Source organism: Hakea prostrata, chromosome 9 (genome assembly GCF_041222555.1).
Source record: "Hakea prostrata isolate BN-2017 chromosome 9, UWA_Hpros_2, whole genome shotgun sequence".
In the NCBI taxonomy this organism is placed as follows: Eukaryota; Viridiplantae; Streptophyta; class Magnoliopsida; order Proteales; family Proteaceae; genus Hakea; species Hakea prostrata.
In genome coordinates, this window is record NC_142608.1 from 11768375 (window position 1) to 11782551 (window position 14177).

At 37.9% G+C, this 14177-nt stretch overlaps 1 protein-coding gene across 1 annotated transcript in view; it reads right to left on the bottom strand.

The window, feature by feature from the left end:
• Positions 1–8241: 8241 nt before the first annotated feature.
• The window catches only part of LOC149004661 (uncharacterized), a 32028-nt gene continuing 26092 nt past the window's right edge, over positions 8242–14177 (bottom strand). Inside the window, exons 3-5 of the mRNA XM_089168172.1 lie at positions 13722–13825; positions 10854–10892; positions 8242–9765 (exon numbers count right to left, since the gene is read on the bottom strand). Of these exons, the coding sequence (XP_089024298.1) occupies positions 9634–9765; positions 10854–10892; positions 13722–13825 (275 nt within the window). The 3' untranslated portion in view covers positions 8242–9633. The remainder of the gene's footprint in view (positions 9766–10853; positions 10893–13721; positions 13826–14177) is intronic.

Genomic DNA, 14177 nt, shown 5'->3' on the forward strand with positions numbered 1-14177 from the left:
TTATCTGGTAACAACCTTTATATGAGTTGAATACAGATCATGCATGAACTAGCTTACTATTCTTATGGCATAAACAATGTTCGGCTTGGTGTGGGACAAGTAAATAAACTTCCCTACCAGCCTTTGATATCTTCCTTTGTCCCCTGGTTCTCCCTCTTTCTCCTTAAGTTTAGCTCCAACCTCAATAGCGGTATCAACTGCTTTACACCCCAACATTTCCACTTCTTATAATAAATCTAGAACATACTTCCTTTGGGATAGGTATATACCCTTCTTTAATTTAGCCACATCAATTCCTAAGAAGTACTATAACTTCCCTAGATCTTTAATCTCAAACTCTTTACTAAAAAAGTCCTTCAACTTTTGTATTTCCCCATCATCATTCCCTGTTATGGCAATATCATCCACATAAATAATGAGAAATGTGATATTGGTACATGACTTCTTGACAAATAATGTATAATCAGCATTGCTTTGCTTGTACCCAAAAGAGGTCACTGTGCCTTTTAAAGGCATCTAAACCAACATTTAGGAGACTACTTCAACCCATAAATTGACCTCTTCAATCGACAAATTTTCCCTACGATATTGTCATCAGAGAAACCATGTGGGATCTCCATATAAACTTCCTCTTCCAACTCCACATGCAAGAAGGCATTCTTTACATCTAGTTGGAGCAAGTTCCAGTCTTTGTTTATAGGCACAGATAACAGAACTCTGACAGTGTTCAATTTTGCAATAGGGGCAAAAGTCTTCTAATAATCAATCTCATGGTCAAGGTAAACCCCTTACAACGGATTTTTATTTGCCCATGGTGGGAGATCGCGCCACGCGATCTCGGCGAGATGATCTAACGGTTGAGAATCAAAGGGTGGGGTATACTTGTAAATACTAATTATTATTTTTTTACATTTTAAAGGTTTAAGTTTCCTAATTTACAAAACAAGTCCCTCATATCCCACCATCAATCTCTCTCTCATTCTTCTCAGCTCTTCTTCTTTATCTCGCCTTGGATCTCGCTGATCAATTTTGAGAGATTTTATCCTATTTTTTGCTCCGATTTTGCAAACCCCTTTTAATTTCCCACATTTCAACTTAAACGTTGGTGAGTTTCTTACCACCAACATCAAAAATTCACTTTCCCATCATGTCTTATGAATTTATGCTTTAATGACTTATATCCAACTTCGAATGGTTGTATAATTATTTTGCCATTCGACTCGAGGAGAAGCCATTGAGATTGTGAATACTGCCACGATTTTCCATGGAATCTCCAGTAATATTTTCAGTTAGTTGATGTCGAGCCTAGTCATCCTTGCATTGCTTGAAGTCATTTGCTTTAGAGTTGTTCTATATTACAAAATTGTATAACATTGCATTCCATCTAACCAGCATACATTGTCGTATGATGTCTTCACACTATGGGTTCTTGAGACTGGGTAGAAATCTATTGATAGGGTGTGTTTCGACCATATCCAAGGCCACCAACGTATTCAAAGAAGAAGAGCCTTAAATAAGCAAATGCCAGAGGGATTTGGGTCCAGGGTATATGAGGGACCTAGTTTTGTAAATTAGAAAACTTAAATCCTTAAAATATATAATAAAAAAATGGTAATTACAACTATACCCCACCCTTTGATTCTCACCATTAGATCATTTTCAAGATCTCTCTTTTTCAAGGTGGCGAGATCTCTCTGCGAATAAAAATCCCTTTACAACTGGTCTAGCCTTCAACCTGTTGACCGATCCATCCATATTCTATTTAATCACAAACATCCATTACCACCCACAGGTTTTTTTCCTCAACAAAGTGTAACCAATTCCCAAGTATCATTTTTCTTCATTGCCTACATTTCCTCTACAATAACTGCCTTCTATCATTTATCAACATAGGCTTCCTACCAACTTTTTGGAACAAAAACAAATAACAGGGAGAATATAAAAGCACGGTAAAAGTCAAACAAAGAGTCATAAGAAACATATTTAGCTATAGGATGCTAAGTACAAGATCTTACTTCTTTTCTAATAGCAATAGAAATATCATAAGAAGGTACCTCAAGGGAATAGTAGAATCTGATACTTGAGCAAGGGACTGAAGTCGTAACATGTCGCCTTTCTTCACCTACTTTGACCAATTGTAATTCTTCCTCTGATAAGTCTGCACCTCTTTTATTGGTCAATCTTGTTTTGAAAGACCTCAATAGTGTGCCTCACAGGAGTGGTCTCCCCTTGACCAGGTTCTTCACATGGTTCAAAAACGGGGGAAGAATTAGAGTCCTCCGATATACTAGCCAAAGGCTCCCCCTGGTCAAACTCTTCTTGAGCTCCTAAGGTTGGGTTGTGGTGGTGTGTGGGAGTCTATGTGTGTGGTAGGAAAGTCCAGAGTTGGAAATAAGACCTCTCTATAGGACTCTCCCCCTGGAGAGGTGTATAATAAGGTCAAAACTCATTAAAAAGTACATCCATAAATACAATGGTTTTCCTGGAAGGAGAATGATAACATTTGTACCCCTTCTGAGTAGCAAAATAGGAGTTGGTAAGGGTAGTGGAGAAAGCAGTAGTAGATGTTGCACCAACAAGAGAAGACCGCAGAATATGTCACGAAGTAGCTAATTCTTCCTGCGAAAACCAACGTTCGGGGGTGAGGGGCGCAAATTAGCCTTGTTTCCTTTCTTGGCCTTTCACTCGGCTCCCTGGGCTCCAACAGTTGGCCTCGGTACGATATGGTTTGTGACAGTACTCACCCTTGACAATCTCCTTGGTCGAATCAAATTTGGTGCAAACAGACTACATGATTGATTTCTCCACAATAAGTGCATGAAGCATGGGTAATCAATGGTTTTCCTCACACTAAACAAGGGCATAAGACTGTTCTAGTGTAGGAAAGGGAGAACGACTAAATATTTGCACTCTAATCTGATCATACTCCACATTCAAACCAGCAAGAAGTCATTTACCTAAATCTTATCATTATGCTTCATATAAGTAGCCACATCATCCAGATTAGTGGGGTGAAAATTACATGAACTAAAACTCCTAATAGAACTCAACCAACAAAACCTATCTAAAGGATTAAATCAGCACTCAAATAGGGAGGATGAACTCCTATTTGGTGGTCTTCTGAATCTGGTTTTGGTCTATTTCGTTATGTCTCCTCAGTCCTCATCTGAAACCCCATTTCAAGATTTGCTATATTTCATCGTGTGGTAGCCTAACTATTGAGATGTTAAGGGATCCTGACTAGAGTTGTTCATTAGCAATCTGACTTTAAATCACATTTAGGTGTTTGGTGAAGAAGAGAGTATTTCGTGCGTTTAAAATTTCATCACACATTACTAATTTACTTAACATCCCTAAAGGAAGAACCCAAAAATAAAATGGAATATCTTCGTCATGGGGCCCCTAAATGTGAATCCCCACATAAAACGCCTTTCAAGACACGTAGAAAGAAAACCTAAGGATCAAATTGTACCCCTAAAAATATTATTGCAAAATTTACAGTTCCATACATTTAGAATTTTAAGAGTACATACCTCGGAACTTGAGATGTACTCCCTGATTATGTACCAAAGTTGTGCATTAATATCCATCAGCTGCAAATTGTGAAATGAATAAGATGGCTACCAATAGGTAAAGCTAAAAAGGGGGATTAGCAGCTTAAAGTCATTCTGAAATATACTAAGAACTGGAAGCCATTCGCAGTCAACTTTGGAGCTTCTTTCTCTCAGCCAAACAATACAAACATAATGTCATCATTTCAGATGCATGTAATCACTCAGAAAAATAAGGCACGACAAAAAAATGCTTAGAAGGTAGGAACCTCTGACTTAAAAGACCTCGCTGAAAAACTTTCATCACAGAAGAGCTGAAGTTTGTTGGCTTTCCAACTTGGGATGGGCCAATAAGTTGCAGCAGGAAGCACTGGTTTACCACAATTTCAAGTCAAAAAAAGGATGACCTGAAATTTATTGAAACTACAAATTGAAAAAAGGCAGAAACCAATCTCACTGTTTCATAAATAATACATAAATTGATGTAGAAGAACTTAAGAACACTGCTACTAAACTAAGTTGCAAATGTGATAAGCTAAAAAAGTATGCAGTTGAAATAACAACCTCCCATTGCTCAAGTGCATAAGCCTCAAGATCCTCCAAACTTAGGAGCCTCACAGTGACACCTGGAGGCATGGGTTTCCTAGGTGAAACACCACTGCGAATTGCAAATTCAAGGAATCATAACTAACAGCCACTCCAAATTTAAAAGAAGTATTTTGAACTAAAATAGTAAGAATATGACCACAATACCAAGTAACCTAATTAAACAAGCAAAGATTTAGGACAGGAATTGTCATGGATGATATACAGATTGAAACCACCAACAGTCACAAACATGCATTTGGAAAGTATTCACTGTGAAGTCTCATCCAATAATATTATACACACTGTATTATAGAATCCAACAAAGAAATAGACAGCAGACAAATAACAAAAGGGTAGAGGGCCCCTTGAGGGGCTCATGTTAACTCCATTTACATGGGAGATGGAGCCAGATCTGCCACATAGCAGACTGGATGGATCCCAGATTTTGTGGATGGATAAGTCCCAAGGTTCCCTGCTGACATGTCAAGTTTCAGCCAGACAGAGTTTGTCAATTGGAAAAATATGGCTTAAAAAAATTCAGAAAATAGATGGGTGCACTGTGCTAGTTGGAGTATAGTACATAAGCATGCACACTAATGAGATGCACACCGATCCATGGTATGGTTGAATTTTGAGTCTCAAAGTTAACATGCCACCAACCATCTCCATGTCTATCCAAAGATTTGAAATCACCGCCACACAAGGATACCACATGGCATAATTAGGGGTTCCATGGAGAGAAGCCTCTGTACACTGCACTGAGTGCAGGCACAAAAGCCAAGAGAAGACATCTAGTGAAGAATTTAAACAGAACAGTACTGTTCTACCACCAAACACATTCATATGGACTATAACAAAATCATGAAATGAGAGTTATGAATAAGGGCAATGAATAATACTTTGCATCTACTCCCATTTTCCTCTGAAAAGAGAAATACTATATGGAAATGAGGGTTCATAAAAGGAAAGCGCATGCACATGAATGTTCCATATCTACAAAACAGGCAAAGTACCAGGCTCCAAACAGATGTATTTCTTAATCAAGTAATTTGGCATATTGTTTTCCAACAGTAAGTCCCGAGGCCCCATTGCACTTCAAATGCACTATCTTGACAAGATAGAATCTAGAAAGGTGGATATATGAAACTGACACTTACCCATATATTAAATACTTCTGAACATTACTCTGGAACTTTGGATTTAATATGCAACTCATCTCTTTTTCCTGCAGATATAAAGAGAACTTAGAACAGTTGCAGAAGAAAGACAAAACTGCTGGGGATGCTACAACATCAGGACATGTGCAACATCAAAAAATAAACTTAACCAAAAGGATAATTGTTAGGCTCAGCCCATCCTCTGCAAACTAAAGAAATCTTTCAAGATTCAAAACTGATACAAGCTGGAGGTTGGTTAAATGGAAATGCACATCATCAAGACATGGCTTCACAGTTCTATGTCTGATTCTTCATAAGTAGTTTATACTAATAAGACACATAACATTTGCAAAAGCCTAAGAGCTCTACAGGAAAATAGTTACTCCGAAACAACTCCTTGAAACATCCCAAGATAAATGTCAGGTTCTTCAGGTAACTGCTTTAAAGAGCATCCAAAATGAAAGGGCTTCTATGACCTTGAGCCTCCTTCAATAAGGATTTTGAGGAATCCTGTCTGCAGAAATAGAACAAGTTTGTCTTTTGTTCTAGGAGTTGACAGATCTAAAGCTTATATACAGCTCTATATCCTGTTGTTTTAACTTTTAGTCTATTTGTGTGGCTTCATTAGTAAGGCACTATTTTTTTTTCCCTAAGCAAATGTCTTAATTGTCTGAGGAACAGAAAACTGCAATATGATGCAAATAATGAAACATAAGGCCGTACAGCCCGAATCCCTTTGTATTGATGTCACAAGTAACAAATTAGGGAAATTAATACCTCCTTTGATACACATTCAGCGCCTACAGCAGTGAAGAAGCATTACCCACTCATTTGAACTTATTGGGCCTTTCCTTTGATATTGGCATTAGATTATATATTAGACAAGTGGAATCCTTGGTAAACATGGTTGCATTATATAAATTGTTGGATATCTAAGTGGAAATAAAATTAGAGTATAGACAAATTGTAGGAGTTAACAGGAGCAGTTCAAGTGTTCCTCCACCTCAGATAAAACAAAACTGAGGTACTCATAAAAACATGATAGACATGAAAACGATGAAAGAAGTGAACATTAAAGCGAGTCCACAATTGGTTTTAAACAGTTTCAAGGATTGTCTGATTAACAACTTGATGGTGTTTCAGGTAGATGACATCATTGTTTTCATTTTTAATTTGTAGTTTTTCGTTTTTCTTTCTGATTCTTTCTGATGAAGAACGGGGTCAAGCTCAGTTTTAATTGTTTTTCAGTTGGAAATCTGTACCAACCAGTCACTCATGGTGTTTCAAAAAATATTCAGAACCTGACTCTCGACAACCCTAGAGTACTTGCAAACAAATACATCGAATATTCTCTCTCTTCTTCAATTGGAAACGATCCAAAAAATGCATTTGGCTGGGATTCAAACATCATCTTTCCCTCAAGTTTATCAAATTTTAAAGGCAAGATCTTGAAAAAAAAAACAAATGAACCGGATACAAAAAAAATATGGGAGGGATAACGGTCAGAACCTGTCGGAAGTCTCAAGAAATATTCTCAATTGAATTAACCGATCTATCGCATTTTTATGCTTGGAGAGCTCGTCAGCAAGGACCCACTCCTCCATTGATTTTGTAGCAATTGGAACATCGATGTTCAACATTTGCAAAAGATACTTCTTGGCGAGAGGTGGCAAAGACCTGAGTAGAGGAGCAATAAATAAGTTTTCACTTTCTATTACAGTATTTGCAGTACAGCAAAAGTCAGCGTGAAGGATGTATTCCTCACGTTCGATTTTCTTCTAAAATGTTCAAAATTTGAGGCCAGCGCCTAAGAAATTATAGCAATGAACTATTAAAGAACAAACTACTTGGCTTGCTACGTCTCAATCACTAATGATGAAGAAACCAGAAGAAAAAGAAAAGGGTTTTGGAAGATCCTGATGAGTGGGACGTAATGAACCTGAGAGCCGCTTCAACAAATAAAAGCGTTATCGTAGAGCTTGTCAAGCTTTGACGCAGGTAAAGCGGCGACCATGTCCGTGAAATTCTTCGCAATGATCTTCACCAGCGGCATTCTGAAGGATGACTACTAGGACTCCAAGAATTACTCAAATGCTTCAATGGTTAAGAGTAGAGAAGAGAAGCGAACTTCTTCTAGCTAAACAACAAGAAAAAGATAGCAGCGTGCTCCCAGGTTATGACTTATGAGCTTTCGTCCCTCTCTCTATGATTAAAAATCGTCATTAAAAACTGCCCTTTCCTTTTTCAAACTTACGATTTTATATACATTGGATTTGGGCGTTTGGGGGGTTGGGGAGTACTAGATTTACATATGCTTTTGACAGTCATTGGTCATTGCCATCCTTACAGTAATGTCTCACACCTTAAAGGTGAAATCCCATGAAAGAAAAAAAAAAAACCATGAAACGTGAAGTCTACGTCCACTTGATGAGTAAGATTATCTATCCCAAAATTGTACTCCCTAACGGCTATTGACCACAAATTACAGAGGACCACAGGGTTAGGGTGATTAAGTTTATTTTTTTATATTTTATTATTTTTTACTTGTAAAGCCCACATGATTTGTGGTTGTAAGGCCATCAGAGAAGAATGCCCCCCTCAGGAGAAATGATCTATACTCCCACTTGATGACTGGTGGTCCAGACTGTTGCCCACAACCATCAGATCATTGAAGGCAGCCGAAGTCAATGTATGCATATAAATGGGTATGAAGCATTCAAATAGAATCTATCATATAAAATCAAATCCAAGTAAAGTAATTTCGCTTGATAGATTCGAAATTACCAATAATGGCCCAAATGCTCCCAAGGAACTACTCAGTTTTTCTTTTCTGATGCTCAACTATGAGATCAAGAGTTTGAATTTCTTTCGGATGCAGATTCCTAAGGAGTAAAGGTTAGGGTGCGCAAAATTAACCCCAATGAATCTCTTAGTTTCCAAAGAAAAGAAAAAGGTCCAGCTTAGTATTCAATCCTGAAAATCACATCAATGTTCAATGCCTTCTCATTGAACTCTATAAATGAAAGCCCCATTCCCACTTGATGTCCATGCTCCACATTGTCACCCATAAAAGCTGCAAAAGGCTGTGAGATACTTAGACACAAAAGATAAAGTGATCACCCCACTGTTATGAAATGAAGATTCGGAATTCCACACCCATGGAAGTTCACCTTTGAACTTGTGCAAGCCTCAAGCAGTGACCACCCTTCCAAAAGACGTGTTCTTTTCATGATAAATTTAAATGCTTGAGCACCACATTATAAGGAAGATGAAATTTCAATTCAGATTAGTACAGCCTGACATCTACTTACCGAACCTGTACTTGTGATGCCTTCTAAACGCACTTCTTGCAGCATTAGTGTTACTCTCCTTTGCCTCTCTTTATGTGAAAGAATAGGGAAAAGCATATTCGGAGAGGTTTTACAGCTTACGCAAATAAGCAGTCACAACAGTAAGAAGGTTCATCACAAACAGCAATTCAGCATTACATGAATGATTGACACAGATCAGTTTCTTCACATTCAGTTTTAGGAATCAACCATTTGATCCAACTGAATAATAAAATTGGCAATGAAAACACAATGGGCAAACATTTACTGATCAACTACAGCTTATCTTGTCATCCTAAAATGTCAATTTGGGTTTGGTCAACTGCTCGCCGAAGGGCAGGAGGCAGATTGAATACAAAAAGACACGAGGCCCCCTATTCACATGTCAAGTTTCATCAGATCAGAATTGGCAAAAATATCAAAATAAGGCTTGGAAGATCCAATACTATCAAGGAAAGACACACCAAGAGAGACCATGGAGGGGTGCATGCCAATGAACTGGAGGAAGTATATGACTGATTTTGGCTCCGAAATACGACATTTGACCAATTGATCATGCCTTACCTATCCGAAAGTGAGAATTGCCACATCATGGATTGTCAAGACAGCCAAATCTAGACAGGGCCCTGTTTTAGCATTTTGTCTCATAATACAACACCAAGATACAAATTTGACAACCTCTATTTAATATCTGAACGTATCAATTTCATTAGCCTAAATACATCATCAAAAAGATGGAGAGAGAGCTTGATTTACAGTTCAGTTATACAAGGACAACACAGTACAACCAAGCCGAAATGTTAGATCACTGACAGCTCTGTTAACAGTGAAGAAGCAGAGGAAAGGGAGGTAAGACTATATTTTCCTCTTGAGCGGAAGTTCACAATATACCAAAAAAAGGTGAACTAAGCCAAGCAGGAATGGCAGTCAGTAAGTTGAAGTATCCTGCAACCTATTTAAAAGGATCAACTTAACAGGAACATATGTATAATTTACTCTATACTCTTTCTATGCAGATGTTGAAGGCATCTCTTCCTCGGTAGCAATGGGTTTTTCAGGAGAAGGTGGTTTGCTCACTACACAGGGCTTGGATGGCCTGTTTGGATGAACCTGATCAACTTTCCCCGAAGGTATGTCAAACTGCAGCAAACAAGACATTTAGCGGTGAAGGCAAAAAATAGAAAATTTTATTTCAGAAAGCTCAAAGCAAAACCTCTTAGACCAACTTAGGTAAAGAAATACACTTCAAACTCTAACCTAGCAAAACAGGATGCGCTTCTCTACTTGTCCAATTTACATAAAGAGATGAACTCATTGATTCAGATCTCATGTGCAAGCAACGATAACTCCCACTATATATATATATATATATAGAGAGAGAGAGAGAGAGATATAGATATATATATATATAGATATAATTTTTTTTTTTTTTTTTTGGGGGGGGGGGGGGGATGTTCTGGAAAATATGTTTTATATCTCAGAGTTATTAAGAGCTTACAATTACCATAATATAAAGCAGCTCATTGTTTTAAAAGTCCAGATCAATGACCAAAGGTCTACAGCATCACATGGCAGGTGGCAATCCACTAATAAACAATAGGAAGTAGAGATATATTCACTAGGACACTAATAAACATAGTCAACCCATAGGTTAACTCTCACCCATGAATGGTTACTGGATATGTCATTCCCCAAATAAAGTAGAGGCATTTGCTAGGGAAATCACAAATACTACCCAGGAGAGAAATGAGTTTTGCATATAGACATTATGTCAATCGTGTTTAGTTATTGCATTGAGAAAAGGGCTAACACTCAATGGTGAAATCCAAGTCATATCCTCTATTTTCGGATTCGGCCGCATGCAAGTTTCCAACTGAATTTTCTACATATATGTATGAATAGTAAGGCTCTAACATGTATGCCTGTCTATCCACATATCTGATAGATTTAGGAAGTTAATACTTACCAGAGCAGAACCAAGATCACTTTAACATTCAGCAGTTTTTCATAATTATTGAAGGATTATAAACATAAATCACCTTAAATATCAAGCACTTCTAGTTCCCACAAAACATGCATAGAAAAACTCAGGTAACGATCAGTGTAACAGGAAAAAATCTTTAAGAGTACCAAATCAGAATGTGTTCCAAAAAGTCTTTACTTTCTGCAAGAATATATCAGTAAACAAGTGAATCCAATTGGAAATTCACCAATTCCCATGTACTGACCTTGTAACCACATCCAGCTACACAAGCATGGAAGCATTCCTGTGCACAGAAAATAAACCATAATTGTTGATCAGGTGAAATGGTTACAATGAGTCCAAAAGCCGTGCAGGTGCCTACATTTAATGCATGCTTCAGACTTCAAACAACAATATTTAAAGCCATAAATAACTTAGATTAACAACCATTATCAAGAGGAAATACACCTAATGTGACACTTACGTATATCTTAGTGAAGCAGCAATGAGAAATGTCTAATAGAGTAATAGGCCACATGTACTGATATAGAACCCAAGCAGAACACTTCCAGCTTCAATTAGATCAACTGGAACTAGTCAAACCAGTCCAGCAGGTATTCTAGAAAGGCCAAAAAGAGGCCAAAACACTGTCCATGTGGACAGTGTCAGTGTGTCACAGCTATTATTTTGCCTTTGTATGAATGATACTACAAGATCTTTTGTTGCCCAGGACCAGATCATGTGAAGGCCCTTTAGAAGACTGAAGATATTATTTAGTTACAAGTTCTATGTCATTCCTATTCTAAAAGTTAGAATTTATTTTAGTTATTCGTGCACATGGCTTTGTGGCTGAATTGTAAAGTTTAGTAGTTTCTGTAACTCTTAGTTTCTAATTTCAGATCAGGAAGTTTCTATTTTGTTATTGCTGAGAATATTGGCTAAATAACTCAGCATCACTTAGTTCCTATCTTAGTATTTAGGAGCTTCGACTTTTCTTGACCAAACCTTTATATGTAATTGGCCATTCATAGCCTAGAATGATGATGAACTTTTTGAAAAAGCTTTGATTTGCTGCTGCCGTTCTCTTGTCTCTTTTGCATGAGTGATGAGAAGGACTAGGCCCTTGCTGTGAGAGCTAAACACCTAGGGCTTGGGCTTCTAGGGCTGAAGGGACCTTGCCGTTGAGAGCTAAATTAACCTATCCCTAACCTTCTTCTCTTGTTCAAAATCTGCTGTTACTGTTCCTAACTCCAAAGTTGCTGCTGATGCTGAGACTGTAAAACTTAGTTTACTTCACTCAATCACTCCCAAGTAACCAGTTATAGGTTTAAATAATATATTAAGTTATCAACACATTACTTCTTTTTAAAGTAATTGTGTAAAAAAGGTAAAAGATTTTCTACACAATGGGGGGCCATGGTGAGACAGCATAGCAACTTGAAGAACCAGTGTCAATGGGAAAAAAATAAGGCCAAGTGTTGATATTGTGGGAATACGTTCAATTCTGGAGGGGCCACTAAAGCTTGAGGAGCTGGTGCATTTGACTCAGCAGCAATGGAGCGTGGAAGTGAGAGGAAGAAAAAGCATAGACATGGAGAGAAGCAGAATCAACCTCCTTTCAGAAAAGCACCTTCCCCAGATCTTGTTCTTCATCAAAGGTCACACCATATTTAGGCAACAAGATTACTACCAAGCAAGGTTGTCAAAAGTGTCCACCTAGGCGCACCTAGGCGGCTGCCTTGTCACCTTGGCCCATTTTTGGGTCAAGACAATTTGGTGTTGTCTTATCGCCTAGGAGACGCCTGTCACCTTGCTTGGTGTTGCCTTGGTATGCGTTGCCCTCTATCGCCTAGCATAGCCTTGTCGCCTCGACAAGCATGCTATCAAGTGTTGAGCAATCATCTTTCAAATGAACAGTAGTAAAGAAAATCAGCACAGGATGCTTTTAGCAAGGTTGGGTTCTACAATAACATCCCAACCAATGTTGCTCAGGGAACAATCTATCAGGCCATGCTTCAAACTGCAAGGAAGGCAAGGGGCCCACCCCATGTGAGTCAATGACGTATTCTTGCCAAAGGAGAAAGACTTGGAAGACTACATTGACACATTAAAGCCAAGGTGGGAAACATATGGAATTATTATTATAGTTAATGGGTGGACTGGACCTACAGGACAGTCCCTCATCAACTTCATGGTCAGCTATAATGGTCAAAAAAGTACTCTAGTAAATCTTTGGATGCATCATTTTCTACAAGGAATTGAAGCAAATTGTGTTAAAGCCTTGGAGGTAGGGCTAAGAAACATTAATGATTCAAACTACAAGAAGACCAGAGAGATATTATGAATACAAGATGCAAGAAGATCCACCTCTTTTATCCATCATGTACAACAAACTCCATTGAACTGATGCTAAAGGACAGGTGAAAGAAAAGATGGTAGCAAGAGTAGTCCAAAGGGCATGAAAATGACCACTTTGGAATATAACCGTGCCTACACCTCGCAAATGATGAGGGAGATGTGCAATGGTGATTTAGTGAGGTATGGTGTCAATCCATAACCAACTATATTGCAGTAAAGACAAGGATTACTGGCCAAGGTCAACATTAAACATACAGGAAGGGAAGGCAACACAAGAAGCCACTGCAAGTGTGAACAATTTTGGTGTCATTAAAATTTAGTAGCAATTAAGAGCCAGTGGTGGCAGTCCTAAGAATGGTTGTTACACAGAAGAAGCCTACCATCCACATATACGTGCCCTTCAGCACATGCAGGAGATGGCAAGAGTTGTAAATTGTAAATTCTTAACAATGCATGATATCCTAGTATCCTACAAGTAATTATACTATTAGGCGAGAGATTAAAGTGACCAATATGATCTGGGGTTTTTGGTAATGACAGACCAACATGATCTGTCTACTTGATGTTAACATAAGAATGAGTGAATGTTTGTTAATACTTCAGATTACAAAATAAACATCAGTCATATCACAACATATATATGTGTGTGTGTTGTAGTAGGTTCCAACCAATGAGAGACCAAAGACAATAAATGCAGGTATGGAACCATATCTTAGCCTTACATGCAACAGCGTGATGCAGATGCTAAAAACAGAAATATGTTTTAAGAGTTAACCATTGAATAAGTATCAGCTCCTGGTGAACGATCAATATATGCACTCCACTGATGATCCTTTAAGACTGGATCTTTATAGCATATCTCATTGCACTCTGCCAAGCCTTAACATACAAATGGTGAATGTTAATACATGAAGTTAAACAAATAAAAGAACGTAAAGTTCTTAAAAGATCACTTTTATTCAGATAATGGGTTCAACCAACCAAAAAAAGGAGACATTAGACAAAACTGAAAATAGAAGAGGTAGGGAACAACAAGAGTACAAGATTAATCAGTATCCTAAGTACCTGCTCTGCTAGCATTAGGACATAAACTCATCCCGACTAGGAATAGTACCAAAATACTGTGAAAGAATATTAAGCTTCATGGTCCAACATATCATGGAATAATGACTAAGCATAATACCAGAGAAATATTCCAGAAAAATGACCACAGAACAGCATCAAAGTCTAA